Genomic DNA, 13,338 nt, shown 5'->3' with positions numbered 1-13,338 from the left:
TCTTGACCTGACTGCAATTTGGCGTCGTAACCGACTTCAGTGGGCAAATGCTCAACTTCAATGGCCACTGCCACGCTAGAGAAGTGTGCTCTTTGGGGATGAATCCCAGTTTCAACTGTACCGGGCAGATGGCAGACAGTGTGTATGGCTTTGTGTGGATGAGCGGTTTGCTGACGTCAACGTTGTGAAGAGAGCGCCCTGTGGTGGTAGGGTTATGGTATGGGCAGGCATAAGCAACAGACAGCAAACACAATCACATTTTATAGATGGCAATTTGAATACACAGAGATACCCGTGACAAGATCCTGAGGCCCATTGTAGTGCCATTCTTCCACTGCCATCACCTCATGTTTCGGCATGAAAATATACAGCCCCATGTCACAAGGATCTGTACACAATTCCTGGATGCTGAAAATGTCCCAGTTCTTCCATGGCCTGCATACTCACCACACATGTCACCACCCGTTGAGCATCATGTACAACAGCGTGTTTCAGTTCCCGCCAATATCCAGCAACTTCGCAGCCATTTGAAAAGGAGTGGGACAACATTCGACAGGCCACAATCAACCGCCTGATAAACTCTATGTGAAGGGGATGTGTCGGGCTGCATGAGGCAAATGGTGGTCACACCAGATACTGACTGATTTTCTGATCCGTGCCACTACCTTTTCAAAAAGAAACTTATCTGACCAACAGATGTACAGTACCAGTCAAACGCTTGGACACACCTACTCATTCAAGGCTTTTTCTTTATTTTTACTATTTTCTACCGTGTAGAATAATAGTGAAGACACCAAAACGATGAAATAACACATGGAATCATGTAGTAACCCAAAAAGTGTTAAACAAATCTAAATATTTTAGATTCTTCAAAGTAGCTACTGTTTGCCTTGATGACTGCTTTGCACACTCTTGGCATTCTCTCAACCAGCTTCACCTGGAAGGATTTTCCAACAGTCTTGAAGGAGTTCCCACATTCTGAGCACTTGTTTGCTACTTTTGCTTCACTCTGCGGTCCAACTCATCCCAAACCATCTCCATTGGGTTGAGGTCAGGTGATTGATGGAGTGCTGCATCAGATGATCTGGCCTCCACAGTCTCCTATTTGGTCAAATAGCCCTTACACAGCCTGGAAGTGTGTGTTGGGTCATTGTCCTGTTGAAAAACGAATTATATTCCCACTAAGCCCAAACCAGATGGGATGGTGTATTGCTGCAGAATGCTGTGGTAGCCATGCTGATTAAGTGTGCCTTGCATTCTAAATAAATCCCTGACAGTGTCACCAGCAAAGCATCCCCACACCACCACACATGTGGAGATCATCCGTTCACCTACTCTGTGTCACACAAAGACACGGCGGTTGGAACCAAAAATCTAAAATTTGGACTCATCAGACCAAAGTACATATTTTCACCAGTCGAATGTTCATTGCTCATGTTTCTTGGCCAAAGCAAGTCTCTTCTTGTTATTGGTGTCCTTTAGTAGTGGTTTCTCTTCAGCAATTTGACCATGAAGGCCTGATTCACGCAGTCTCTTCTGAACAGTTGATGTTGAGATGTGTCTGTTACTTGAACTCAGTGACACATTTTTTTGGGCTGCAATTTCTGAGTCTGATAACTCTAATGAACTTGTCCTTTGCAGCAGAGGTAACTCTGGGTCTTTCTTTCCTGTGGCGGTTCTCATGAGAGCCAGTTTTATCACAGCGCTTGATGGTTTTTGCGACTGCACTTGAAGAAATGTCCTGCATTGACTGACCTTCATGTCTTAAAGTAATGATGGACTGTCATTTCTCTTTGCTTATGTGAGCTGTTCTTAACATAATATGGACTTGGTCTTTTACCAAATAGGGATAATTTCTGTATACCACCCCTACCTTGTCACAACACAATTGATTGGCTCAAATGCATTAATTTGTGGAATTTCTTTCCTTAACTTTTAACAAGGCACACCTGTTAATTGAAATGCATTCCAGGTGACTACCTCATGAAGCTGGTTGAGAGAATGCCAAACGTGGGCAAAGCTGTCATCAAGGCAAAGGGTGGCTACTTTGAAGATTCTCATATATATATATATATATATATATATATATATATATATATATATATATATATCTATATATATATATATATATATTTATATATATATATATATATATATATATCTATATATATCTATATCTATATATTTTTTTTTTGATTACTACGTAATTCCATGTGTGTTATTTCATAGTTTGTTTTCACTATTATTCTACAATGTAGAAAATAGTAAAAATACAGAAAAACCCTTGAATGAGTAGGTGTGTCCAATCTTTTGACTGGTACTATTTGGTATAGTTTTATCTAAAAAGGATAACTTAAAAAAAAATGTTTCACCTTCCTCTGAGTAGCTTCCACTGGTGGACATTTTCTGTTTGTGTGTGTGTGTGTTTCCGATTTCGCTGACGACCCTCCCACTCTGTCTGCCGTATTCTTTCTCTCAGCTCTTGTTTTCTAGGATATAGGTGGGTGGAGCTGGGAGGGTCGTCACCGAAATCGGAAACACCTGAGTTTCGGTTGTGTCCCGGGGATAAATACACCTTTCCCTCATACATCGAGGAGACTCTCCACACAGACACACTGTTGTTGTTTTTTTGTGGCATTTTGGGGCTTTGTGTTAATTTATTTTGGCACCTCTCAACACCCCTCACCATCTATGCACGCATCCACTCACTTTCACTACTGACTACACACACCATTGTTACTTTATTTAATAAATGTATATTTTTGTTCGTAAAAGTGAGAGAGAAACTGCATGTGCCAGTATGTTTTTTTTTACCCCTTCTATTTATGTGCGTGGGCAGAGCAAGATCACAGGTAAAGACTGTCCACCTGCTTCTAGACAAGGGGAGAGAGAGACAAAAAGAGAGGGAGGGAGGTAAAGAGGGAGTGGGTAGGCAGTGTTTCCTCTCCCTGATGAAATTGGGCTGGAATTGAGTTTCATAAAAGCAAACAGCAGGAGACAGAACCTCCCTCCCTCCCATTCTCACCCTAGTCTCGACGGCACAGGAGCATGACGTAACCACACTATTACACCAGTCTCCTTCGGAGAGTGCTTCTCTCTGCCCTACACAAATAACCTGTATCTATCAATCGGTCTGTCTGCCATATTGTGTCAGACTTACTCTGTCATGTATGACACATAACAGGTGGGTGTTTGAATTGCCTGAGGCCGCTGATTCAATATGCTCTCTGAGTAACACTTAGACAAACAAGACTGTTGGATTGTTCAAGGAACTATGTACAGGTTAGAGGTCGACCGATTTATGATTTTTCAACACCGATACTGATTATTGGAGGACCAAAAAAGCTGATACCGATTAATCGGCCCATTTATAATAAATGTAAAAAAAATTTTTTTTTTTAATGACAATTACAACAATACTGAATGAACACTTTTTTTTACCTTAATATAATACATCAATAAAATCAATTTAGCCTCAAATAAATAATGAAACATGTTCAATTTGGTTTAAATAATGCAAAAACAAAGTGTTGGAGAAGAAAGTAAAAGTGCAATATGTGCCATGTAAAAAAGCTAACGTTTAATTTTAAGTTCCTTGCCCAGAACATGAGAACATATGAAAGCTGGTGGTTCCTTTTTTAATATTTTTTTTTTGGTTCCTTTCTTCAATATTCCCAGGTAAGAAGTTTTTGGTTGTTGTTATTATAGGAATTATAGGACTATTTCTCTCTCTACCATTTGTATTTCATATACCTTTGACTATTGGATGTTCTTATAGGCACTTTAGTGTTGCCAGTGTAACAGTATAGCGAACCAGGAACACATCGACAACAGCCACCCTCGAAGCATCGTTACCCACCCCGCTAACTAGCTAGCCATTTCACATTGGTTACACCAGCCTAATCTCGGGAGTTGATAGGCTTGAAGTCGTAAACAGCTCAATGCTTGAAGCATTGCGAAGAGCTGCTGGCAAATGCACAAAATTGCTGTTTGAATGAATGCTTACAAGCCTGCTGCTTCCTACCATCGCTCAGTCAGACTGCTCTATCAAATATCAAATCATAGACTTAATTATAACATAATAACACACAGAAATGCGAGCCTTTGGTCATTGATATGGTCGAATTCGGAAACTAGCATTTCGAAAGCAAAACTTTATTCTTTCAGTGAAATACGGAACTGTTCCATATTTTATCTAACGGGTGGCATGGTTAGGTTTGGTGCAACGACAGTGCAAAATCATCACACGTTTGGCGAAGTAGGCTGTGATTCGATGAGAAATTAACAGGCACCGCATCAATTATATGCAACGCAGGACACACTAGATAAACTAGTAATATCAACCATGTGTAGTTAATCAATCTTAACATAATCACTAGTTGTTTTTTATAAGATAAGTTTAATGCTAGCTAGCAACTTGCCTTGGCTTCTTGCTGCCCTCGCGTAACAGGTAGTCAGCCTGCCATGCATGCTCCTCGTAGAGTGCAATGTAAGGCAGGTGGTTAGAGCGTTGGACTAGTAACCGGAAGGTTGCAAGCTGACAAGGTAAAAATCTGTCGTTCTGCCCCTGAACAAGGCAGTTAACCCACCGTTCCTAGGCAGTTAACCCACCGTTCCTAGGCCTTCATTGAAAATACGAATGTGTTCTTAACTGACTTGCGTAGTTAAATAAAGGTGTAAAAAAGTGTTTTTTTTAAATCCGGCCAAATCAGATTTCCGATTGTTATGAAAACTTGAAATCGGCCCTAATTAATCGGCCATTCCGATTAATCGGTCGACCTCTAGTACAGGTAACTGCTAAAAGAATGGAAACACTTGCGTAAATGAGGGATACAAAGTACATTGCAAGCAGGTGCTTCCACACAGGTGTGGTTCCTGAGTTAATTAAGCAATTAACATCCCATCATGCTTAAGGAAAAAATGCCGGGCAGGCCATTATTTTGCCTACCATGGCTATGCCCCCATAGGATGACAATGCCCCATCCACAGGGCACGAGTGGTCACTAAATTGTTTGGTGAGCATGAAAAGGATATACAGTAAACCAATATGCTATGGCCGTCTTAGTCACCAGATCTCAACCCAATTGAACACTTATGGGAGATTCTGGAGCGGCGCCTGAGACAGCGTTTTCCACCACCATCAACAAAACACAAAATTATGTAATTTCTTGTGGAATAATGGTGTCTCATCCCTCAAATAGAGTTCCATACACTTGTAGAATCTATGCCAAGGTCCATTGAAGCTGTCCTGGCTCGTGGTGGCTCAATACCCTATTAAGACACTTTATGTTGGTGTTTCCTTTATTTTGACAGTTACCTGCATTGTATGTAGTAGGGTTATTAAGCGAACCCAATTGTCCCCTGGGATGTATTCATTAGTCACCCCGTAGTAAAACAATTGCATGTATTCATGTTCAGTTTGATGTCCTACTGCCCCAAGTGGATGTTCACCAGAACGACCCTGTTAGATTTTATCTTTATCTTGGATTGAGGGAAAATGAAGGCAGTGGATTTTATCTTTATCTTCCATTTAGGGAATATGAATGCAGTGACCTAACTTCCTGTTGCTCATGTCCTTCCTTGCTTTTGGCACTGCTGAATTCCGTCCCAAATGGCAGCCAATGAATTCCTTCTATAGTGCCCTATGGGCTCTGGTCAAATCAGTCTACCGTACGTAGGGAATAGGGTGCCATCTGGGACGCAATCCATCCAGTACCAAGAGCAAGAGCGGACATGAGCAAGAGGAAGTTAGGTCATTGTATTCACATCCACTAAATGGATTGAGTGGATATATTCAGGGGCGTGGAGTGCTCTGAACACTGCAGCTCGAAATAGAATTATCAGCTCCATTCATTCTGTCTGACAGACAATAGTTTGTGTTCTGCAGGACACATTTCCACCTGAACATCCTTCTGACCAGTCCCCTGCGCTGTCATTTTGCCCCGGCATATTCAGTAGAACATGGACACTGAAAGATCCACTGTTCCTCCCGTTTGCACGGTTCATTACAAGTCTAAAGTATTGGACTTTTACTATACAATCGGACAAAAAACATCTGGACCTGCAAAATGATTATGTTTCAATAGTTAGGCATAGGATCTTGGACAAAAATGACTATCGTCAACCAAAAAATATATCCACTTTCTATCAAATCTATGTCCTCAAGCGATAGTCCTTTAAACAAATCAGGATTTTACAGGTCGGTACATTGACCTATACAGAAACGGTCAGTTTTCCCAGATTTGGGCTGTGGTGGTCACTCCCTTGTTGAAGTGGAGTTGTGTACTGGCACACCACCAACACTGCTGCCAAGACGAGGTAGAGTAGTATTGGTCTATCTATATCCATCTCTATCGGTCCCCCTCTTCTTGTTTTGCACTCACTCTCACTGTTTTTCTCATTCTCTCGCACTCTTTCTCTCTTAGCAGTGCATATCCTGCCAATGAGCATGAGGCGGGAAAAGGAGAGCAGCCTCTCTCGCTCTCTCTCTCTCTCTGACACCCCCCACCCCCTCTTTCTCTCTCTCAGTCTGTGTGCTCAGTCGCTCAGTGCTGTTGTGTCATGAGGCTCGGGAGCCGGGCGGAAAGCCGGTGCTGAGGGGAGAGAGACTAGTTTCTAATTAGTAATGACTACCTCAGAGATGTATTAGAGACAGCGCCAGAGAGATGCAGCCAAAACTGTCCGGACCTACACGTAAGGGACAGTGGCGATACGGGATAGAGAGAGACAGGACTACCGCTATTCACCACAGACTGAGGAGATGCGCATTGAATTGATCCAGCTAGTACCAGAGACAGTGAGGATCCACTCTAGAAAGACCGGGGAGAGACTGGTGATTTAGTGTCAGAGACCGTGGGGGATATTGCTCGCCGATACACGCTGACGACCTCGCACGTAGTTTACGTGTCAGATTGTTGGGGATACCTGTTAGACACTAGGGAGGGGCATCCGAGACTCTTGACTTGACTGAATGTTTTGGTTAGAGGCTAGAAGTAGACACGTCTCCCCAGTGATGTCAGGTGGGGTCAGCCACACCCCTTTCCTACCTTGCTGAGAATTGTTGTGGGGTCTGGGCAGGGGCTAGGATTTTGGGGTGTCTGGATGACGGCACAGGTGTGTTAACCACACCAGTGCGTTCCTCTCGCTCTATCCTATCTGGTCTCTCCTTCACTTAAAGCTTTGACCCTCTCTCTCGTTCTCTCGATCTATCCGTCTATCCCTCCCTATGGATAAGTTAAATAGAACAATAGCAGAAGAGGCTTTTTAAAGTAACTCCACCACAATAAGTCTTAAGAGGGCAGGTCTGCAGCAGCTATAGAAACCGAAGCAACAGCCGGTAGCCGCAGTAACTGAGTGGATTACCAGAAGCATCATGTGGAGCCAGTCGGGATACTGCAATCACTTCCCTCACCCCGGACATCCCTTCTACCACGCACCCTCCTGCAGGTGTGTGCTACTTCTAATAGACCAATCCTGCTCTATTTCTGCCCGCTTTTTATAGCCTCGAAATACAGCAGAGGTGTTCCTTTAGGGTAGAGTGTTAGTGCCGGGGATGTTGTGCATTTTTTCATTTGCTGCAGGGATATTTGGATCAGACACGGTTGCTAGGTAATCTCAATGTGATGTTGTTAACAAAGTGGTTTAGCTTTTGTTGTGGAGTCCTTCTTGGTTTGTAGAGGACAACATGTCTCTGAATAGGCAGTTTTTTTTGAGGGGGGGGGCGATTTTAAACACATTTGGAATGAACAATGAGGCTAGCAGAACAGGCTGGTTTAGATTGGGTGATGTTGTTCCTGGCTGACTGAAGTTGAGGAGGTTTTGCGGTTTGTGGTGGAGTAGAGCCAGGAGAACAGGCTGTTTTGGGTTCGGTCATTGTCACAACGCTGTGGGTGTGTGCTATTGAACGGCTGGAAGGACTTGTTTAGGAAGGACTCAAATTACACGTTGACTCTTTGGGATATCCTACAAATAGTTGGCTGAGCCAATGTGCTTATTATATGTTACCCTTACGGTGGTTCATATTTGTCACCCATGTTGATATCGGAATTCCCATGGATATGCCATGATATGTTAATGAATCTTGTAGTGTTAGATGCTTGCTATTTGCTAGTTCTCTAAATTACACGTCATGCTTTCTCAGAGCATCACTGTTGACTCCACATCCTAGCACAGTTTCACTGCATAGAAATCTGGAATCATTGCACAAACCCATTCCCAGGTTTGATGGAAAGCTCGGAGATTGGAGTCTTTTTAAGGTAATGAAAATGACTCCTCCTCGTATTAGAGAAACGTTCTATTTCCCAAATAAAAGTTTGAAAGGCTGAGATATCGTCACTGTGGCTCTCTATTCCCCCTCCAGCCATGACGACATCATTACATTTATCACACTGTTGCGGATGTGCCCCGCTCTCAAATGAACACCATCAATTCTCATCACCAGAGGGGTAAAAGACTGACACACACACATTCCTCATCTGCCAGATAACAATCTCTATTCTCTATAGACCTCTAAGAATTGAATATCACCACGCTTATGGTTATGTATTATGTAGTAGCAATACAACTCGCTAACAACAGTTCGGGTGGGCCTCCGCGCTACAACAAACGTACGTCTTGGATCTTACAATCTACAAAAATAAAGAAAACAAGCTGGCGTCTACTATCTTCCGCAAGTCGCATAGTAGGAACACACTTTTATGCGCAGACAGTAACCATTCGGTACACCATAAGCAGAAAGTAGAGGCAATTCCTAAAACTTTGACCTAACAGTAGTACAGACATAGAGTTCGGGCGCAAAGCTAATATGCTCACCAGGTTCCTGCAACACGGGTATACGTGTCATTGAACAGGCCTATACATGTGTCCAATCCATTGTACTGAAACACTGGAACATCCTCAAAAATGATCCAGATCTAGGAGAGTTCACAACATTTTCCCTTCACATTTTTTGTTGTTGCCGTATGCACAATCTATCCGATTCCGTTACGCACAGCATGCAGCTACCCAAGAAGCGTGACACCCAGGCCCGCCCAATGTCAATTACAAGTGTGGCCACTGTGACAAGGCGAACAATACAACAACAAAAAATGTACCGCCCGAGAACAGGTAAAGTCTGCCAAATCCAAAGGTTCCTTAATTGTCGGACCACAAATGTCACATACATACAGTACATTCTCAAATGCATCTGCGGGCTGCTTCTATTGGTCAAACTAAACAAGCATTGAAACTCTGCATCTGAACATAAGCTGCTATTCGTAATAAAAACACGGACCATGCTATTGCGCACCACTGCATAGATGCCAACCATGGGTCACCATCCTCCCTGCACTTTGTAACCATAGAACACAAACACATTTTTCTCAAGAGGAGGTGACCTACATCAACTTAAACAAAAAGAGGCAATCTGGCAGTACTCCTTAGACCAGAGATCATCAACTAGATTCAGCCACAGGGCTGATTAAAAAAATTATGGAGCGGATGGTCCGGGGGCTGGAACATAATTACAAATAATATGTAGACTGTGAATTGACTGCAAGAAGCCAAACTGATATTTTTGACTAAAACAAAATCATTTCAAACCTTGCTTATGTGGGAATACTTGAACAGATTTTTAAAATTAAAATCAATTGGAGATGATTTCCTAGTGTTTTTACAATCTTTTATGTCCAACAATGAAAATTACAAAAAAAAAAGTTATTTAAAAAGAAATTGCTCAGAAAACGTGGGGGGCCAAATAAACCACCCGTGGGCCAAATTCGGCCCATGGGCCGCAAGTTGGGGCACCCTGCCTTAGACACTGTGGATCTTAAGGGACTCAACAATGATTTTTCACTGTCCTTATTTCAATATGCCTTGATTTTTTTGCGTCTCTGGATTCACAGACATCCAAATATCCCCTATGTACACTACCGTTCAAAAGTTTGGAGTCACTTAGAAATGTCCTTGTTTTTTAAAAGAAAAAACTTTTTTGTCCATTAAAATAACATCAAATTGATCAGAAATACAGTGTAGACATTGTTGATGTTGTAGCTGGAAACGGCAGATTGTTTTATGGAATATCTACATAGACGTACAGAGGCCCATTATCAGCAACCATCACTACTGTGTTCCAGTGGCACGTTGTTAGCTAATCCAAGTTTATAATTTTAGAAGACTAGTTGATCATTAGAAAACCCTTTTGCAATTATGTTAGCACAGCTGAAAACTGTTGTTCTGATTAAAGAAGCAATACAACTGGCCAGTTGAGGACTTGTGAGGTGTCTGTTCTTAACTGACTTGCCTAGTAAAAAATATAAATAATTTAAAGTCGTTTTTCATTCTGTAATCCGATGACAATTTTTTATGGTAACATAACTGATTTTGTTAGTTTTTTTTGTAATCAGATTACATGTAATCAGTTACTCCCCAACACTGTATATATTGTTGGATATAGTGAATATACACAGCGTACAAAACATTAGGAACACTTTACTAATGTCAAGAGTTCCACAGGGATGCTGGCCCATGTTGACTCCAATACTTCCCACTGTTGTCAAGTTGGCTGGATGTCCTTTGGGTGGTGGACCATTGTTGAGACAGACGGGAAACTGTTGAGTGTGAAAAACCCAGCAATGTTGCAGTTCTTGACACACTCAAACTGGTGTGCCTGGCACCTACTACCATACCCACTTCAAGGGAACTTAAATACTGTATTTTGTCTTGCCCATTTCCCCTCCGAATGAGACATACACAATCCATGTCTCAATTGTCTCAGGGCTTAAAAATCCCTCATTAACTTGTCTCTTCCCCTTCATCTACACTGATTGAAGTGGAATTAACAGGTGACATCAATAAGGGATCATAGCTTTCACATGGATTCACCTGGTCAGACGCATGGAAAGTGTTCCTAATGTTTTGTACTCTCAGTGTATTGTTCATAGAAGTCTGCTATTGTTGGGTGGCATTGCTGGTGGTTGATGACTGAGCTCAGACTACCAGGTCAGTCACCCCTTTAGTTCACTGGGCTGAGTAGTTCAGTCCATAGAGCAAAACCAGGAAATAGCCTTGAGCACCAACCAACCACCAAGCTTGATCAACTCCCAATCATTCATTCTCTCTAGGCCTGTGTACCAAATGGCACCCTATTTCCTATATAGTGCACTGTTTAGGGAATAGGATGCCATTTGGGATGCACTGTTTACGGCCTCATTGGTAGCAATCTAACTCATATCTTGAACACAATACGACAGATCAGGGATGGGGAACTGGGCCTTTTGTAGGCCCGTGGATAAATCACCCCTCCCCCTGTCAGTGTCTCAACTGTTGAGCGTCGGAGTGGTAGAATACATAATTTGCAATCTCGAAATGTGGTTGTGCATCAGCAGTTTGCCTATTTTGCCATGTCAGTCACTGACTGTCACTCAATTAGCCCATGTCTAGCCAGCTATCTAAGCCTGTAGTAATAATGGGTCGTGTTTCCGACCGGTAGGCTCCCATTTAGTTTTTTTTAGTCATTGTCACTCAGATATCATATTCAAAATGGCAAACAATTATCTCCACCCTATGGCAAAATGAGTAGGATTGCAGGAAATTAGCTGTAAAACTGCTAATTCTACTCTCCGCCTCATGGCAAAATGTGTAGAATTGCATGAAATGAATATAGAATTGCAGTAAACATAGATTTTTTTTCTCTCCACTCTCAAGAGGGGGGCCACTAAAATGTTTTGCTCCCAACAACATTTCACTTGGGGCCTCCAAAAGACTAGGGCCGGCTCTGACTGCATGTGTGGGTATGGATGTGGGTACGCAGACGTGCAAGCCATTGCAGTCCCTTATGATGAGTTCAGATTTTTAACCGGGACCTGGCTGACTTAGTTTAATCATTTCCTCACCTGTCAATTAAGTGCATCGTGACGCAGATAGCCTCCACCCCTTCTCGGCTCTCTGTTTACATAGATGACACGGTGTCACTGGCTGTTTGAGGAAGTACTTAGGAAACGTCTGTCATTTGGGCGCCTAATCCTTAGACTGAAGAGCCCCATTCAGGCACGGTGAGTGTATTTTAAGTACACACTAATCAAGAAGGTTGTGTGTGATTTGTGTATTAGGTGTGTTGCGTTTTTATTCTTAAATATGGTGTAGTGTCTTCATGCCTATTATTGTGTGTGTGTGTCTGCTAACTTTTGTATGTATCTGTACAAGTAGTTTTTGTATCAGGCAGTACTCCAGCAGCGTTTGTGCTGTCAGCAGCCCATGGTCTCAGCACTGTAAATGGATTGGTCTTGATGTCACAGCAGGGGTGTGGAGGGAGCAGATTGTCTGGGAGCCTATGCTCATCCCTCTGTCACAAACACACACACACACACACACACACACACACACACACACACACACACACCTTAATAACAATGCCACAACCTGCTATCCAATATGATGCAGTACAGGAGTAACCAGAAAGCCAGGGGATCGCCCTATCCATTCACCATCTCTCACGTCTGAACCACAAAGTTGCAGTGATAACCTGGTAATCTCGCCTCCTTGCTCCCTTTTGAAATGGGAAACGTGTGTTTTGAATGAAGTATAGAACTCCAGAACCAAATCTATTACCATGGTACTGGTGTGATTTTTAGAGCATTTGAGGGGTTTTGTCGGGCTCTGCTATTGAATGTATTCCTATTTGTTGGAAATGTGAGTTTGGTTCGAGACAGTTACTGATGCTGTGCTCTTTGCCAATGTCTCTCTGAGAAAATCAGCCTGGCAAAAAACATAGCAGACGGAAAGCGAAAGAAGAGAAAAGACCAACCATAGTCTCTTGTGACAGATTTGGTTCTAGGTGCGGAGATTACGAGAATGACACTTTGTAAGTGCTTCATTTTGTGAAACTAGTTGTATGCCCAGCTGTTGCTGATTAACTGTCTTGTCTTGACACATTGAGTGATGGGAGAAAAAAAATCAATAGTTTCATATCGCAATATTATATTTGAAAACTATTATAATGATATTGTCTGCCATCTGTCCGGTACAATTGAAACCGAGGTCCAGAACACTCCAGCAGGCCAGAGGCCATCGAAGGTGAGTGGTGCCCATTCAAATCTGTTACAACGCCGAACCGCACTCAGGTTAAAACCCCGGTGAGAATGAAAAGCACGCAGATGAGCTTCCCTGGGATGGTTTCTGACAGTTTGTGCAGACATCCTTCGTTTGTGCAAACCCACAGTTTCATCAGCTGTCCAGGTGGCTGGTCTCATGCGATCCCGCAGGTTAAGAAGCCGGATGTGGAGATCCTGGGCTGACGTGTTTAAATATGATAATTTATTTCAGCTCATGAAACATGGGACAAACACTGTACACGTTGTGTTT

General features: G+C 42.6%; 1 protein-coding gene across 19 annotated transcripts in view; it reads left to right on the top strand.

Annotated features, from left to right (window-relative positions):
- The window catches only part of LOC129862751 (pleckstrin homology domain-containing family A member 7-like), a 167,434-nt gene that overhangs the window by 36,803 nt on the left and 117,293 nt on the right, over window positions 1–13,338 (top strand). Inside the window, exon 1 of one of the 19 annotated variants that reach the window (XM_055934690.1) lies at window positions 6,515–7,446. The exons of the other annotated variants lie outside the window; for them this stretch is intronic. Coding sequence (XP_055790665.1) covers window positions 7,373–7,446 — 74 coding nt within the window. The 5' untranslated portion in view covers window positions 6,515–7,372. Of the gene's footprint in view, window positions 1–6,514; window positions 7,447–13,338 lie in introns of those variants that run through there. 19 annotated transcript variants of the gene reach the window in all.

The sequence above is a fragment of the Salvelinus fontinalis genome, chromosome 9 (genome assembly GCF_029448725.1).
Source record: "Salvelinus fontinalis isolate EN_2023a chromosome 9, ASM2944872v1, whole genome shotgun sequence".
Classification (NCBI taxonomy): Eukaryota; Metazoa; Chordata; class Actinopteri; order Salmoniformes; family Salmonidae; genus Salvelinus; species Salvelinus fontinalis.
This window is presented reverse-complemented; position numbering and strand designations above follow the sequence as displayed.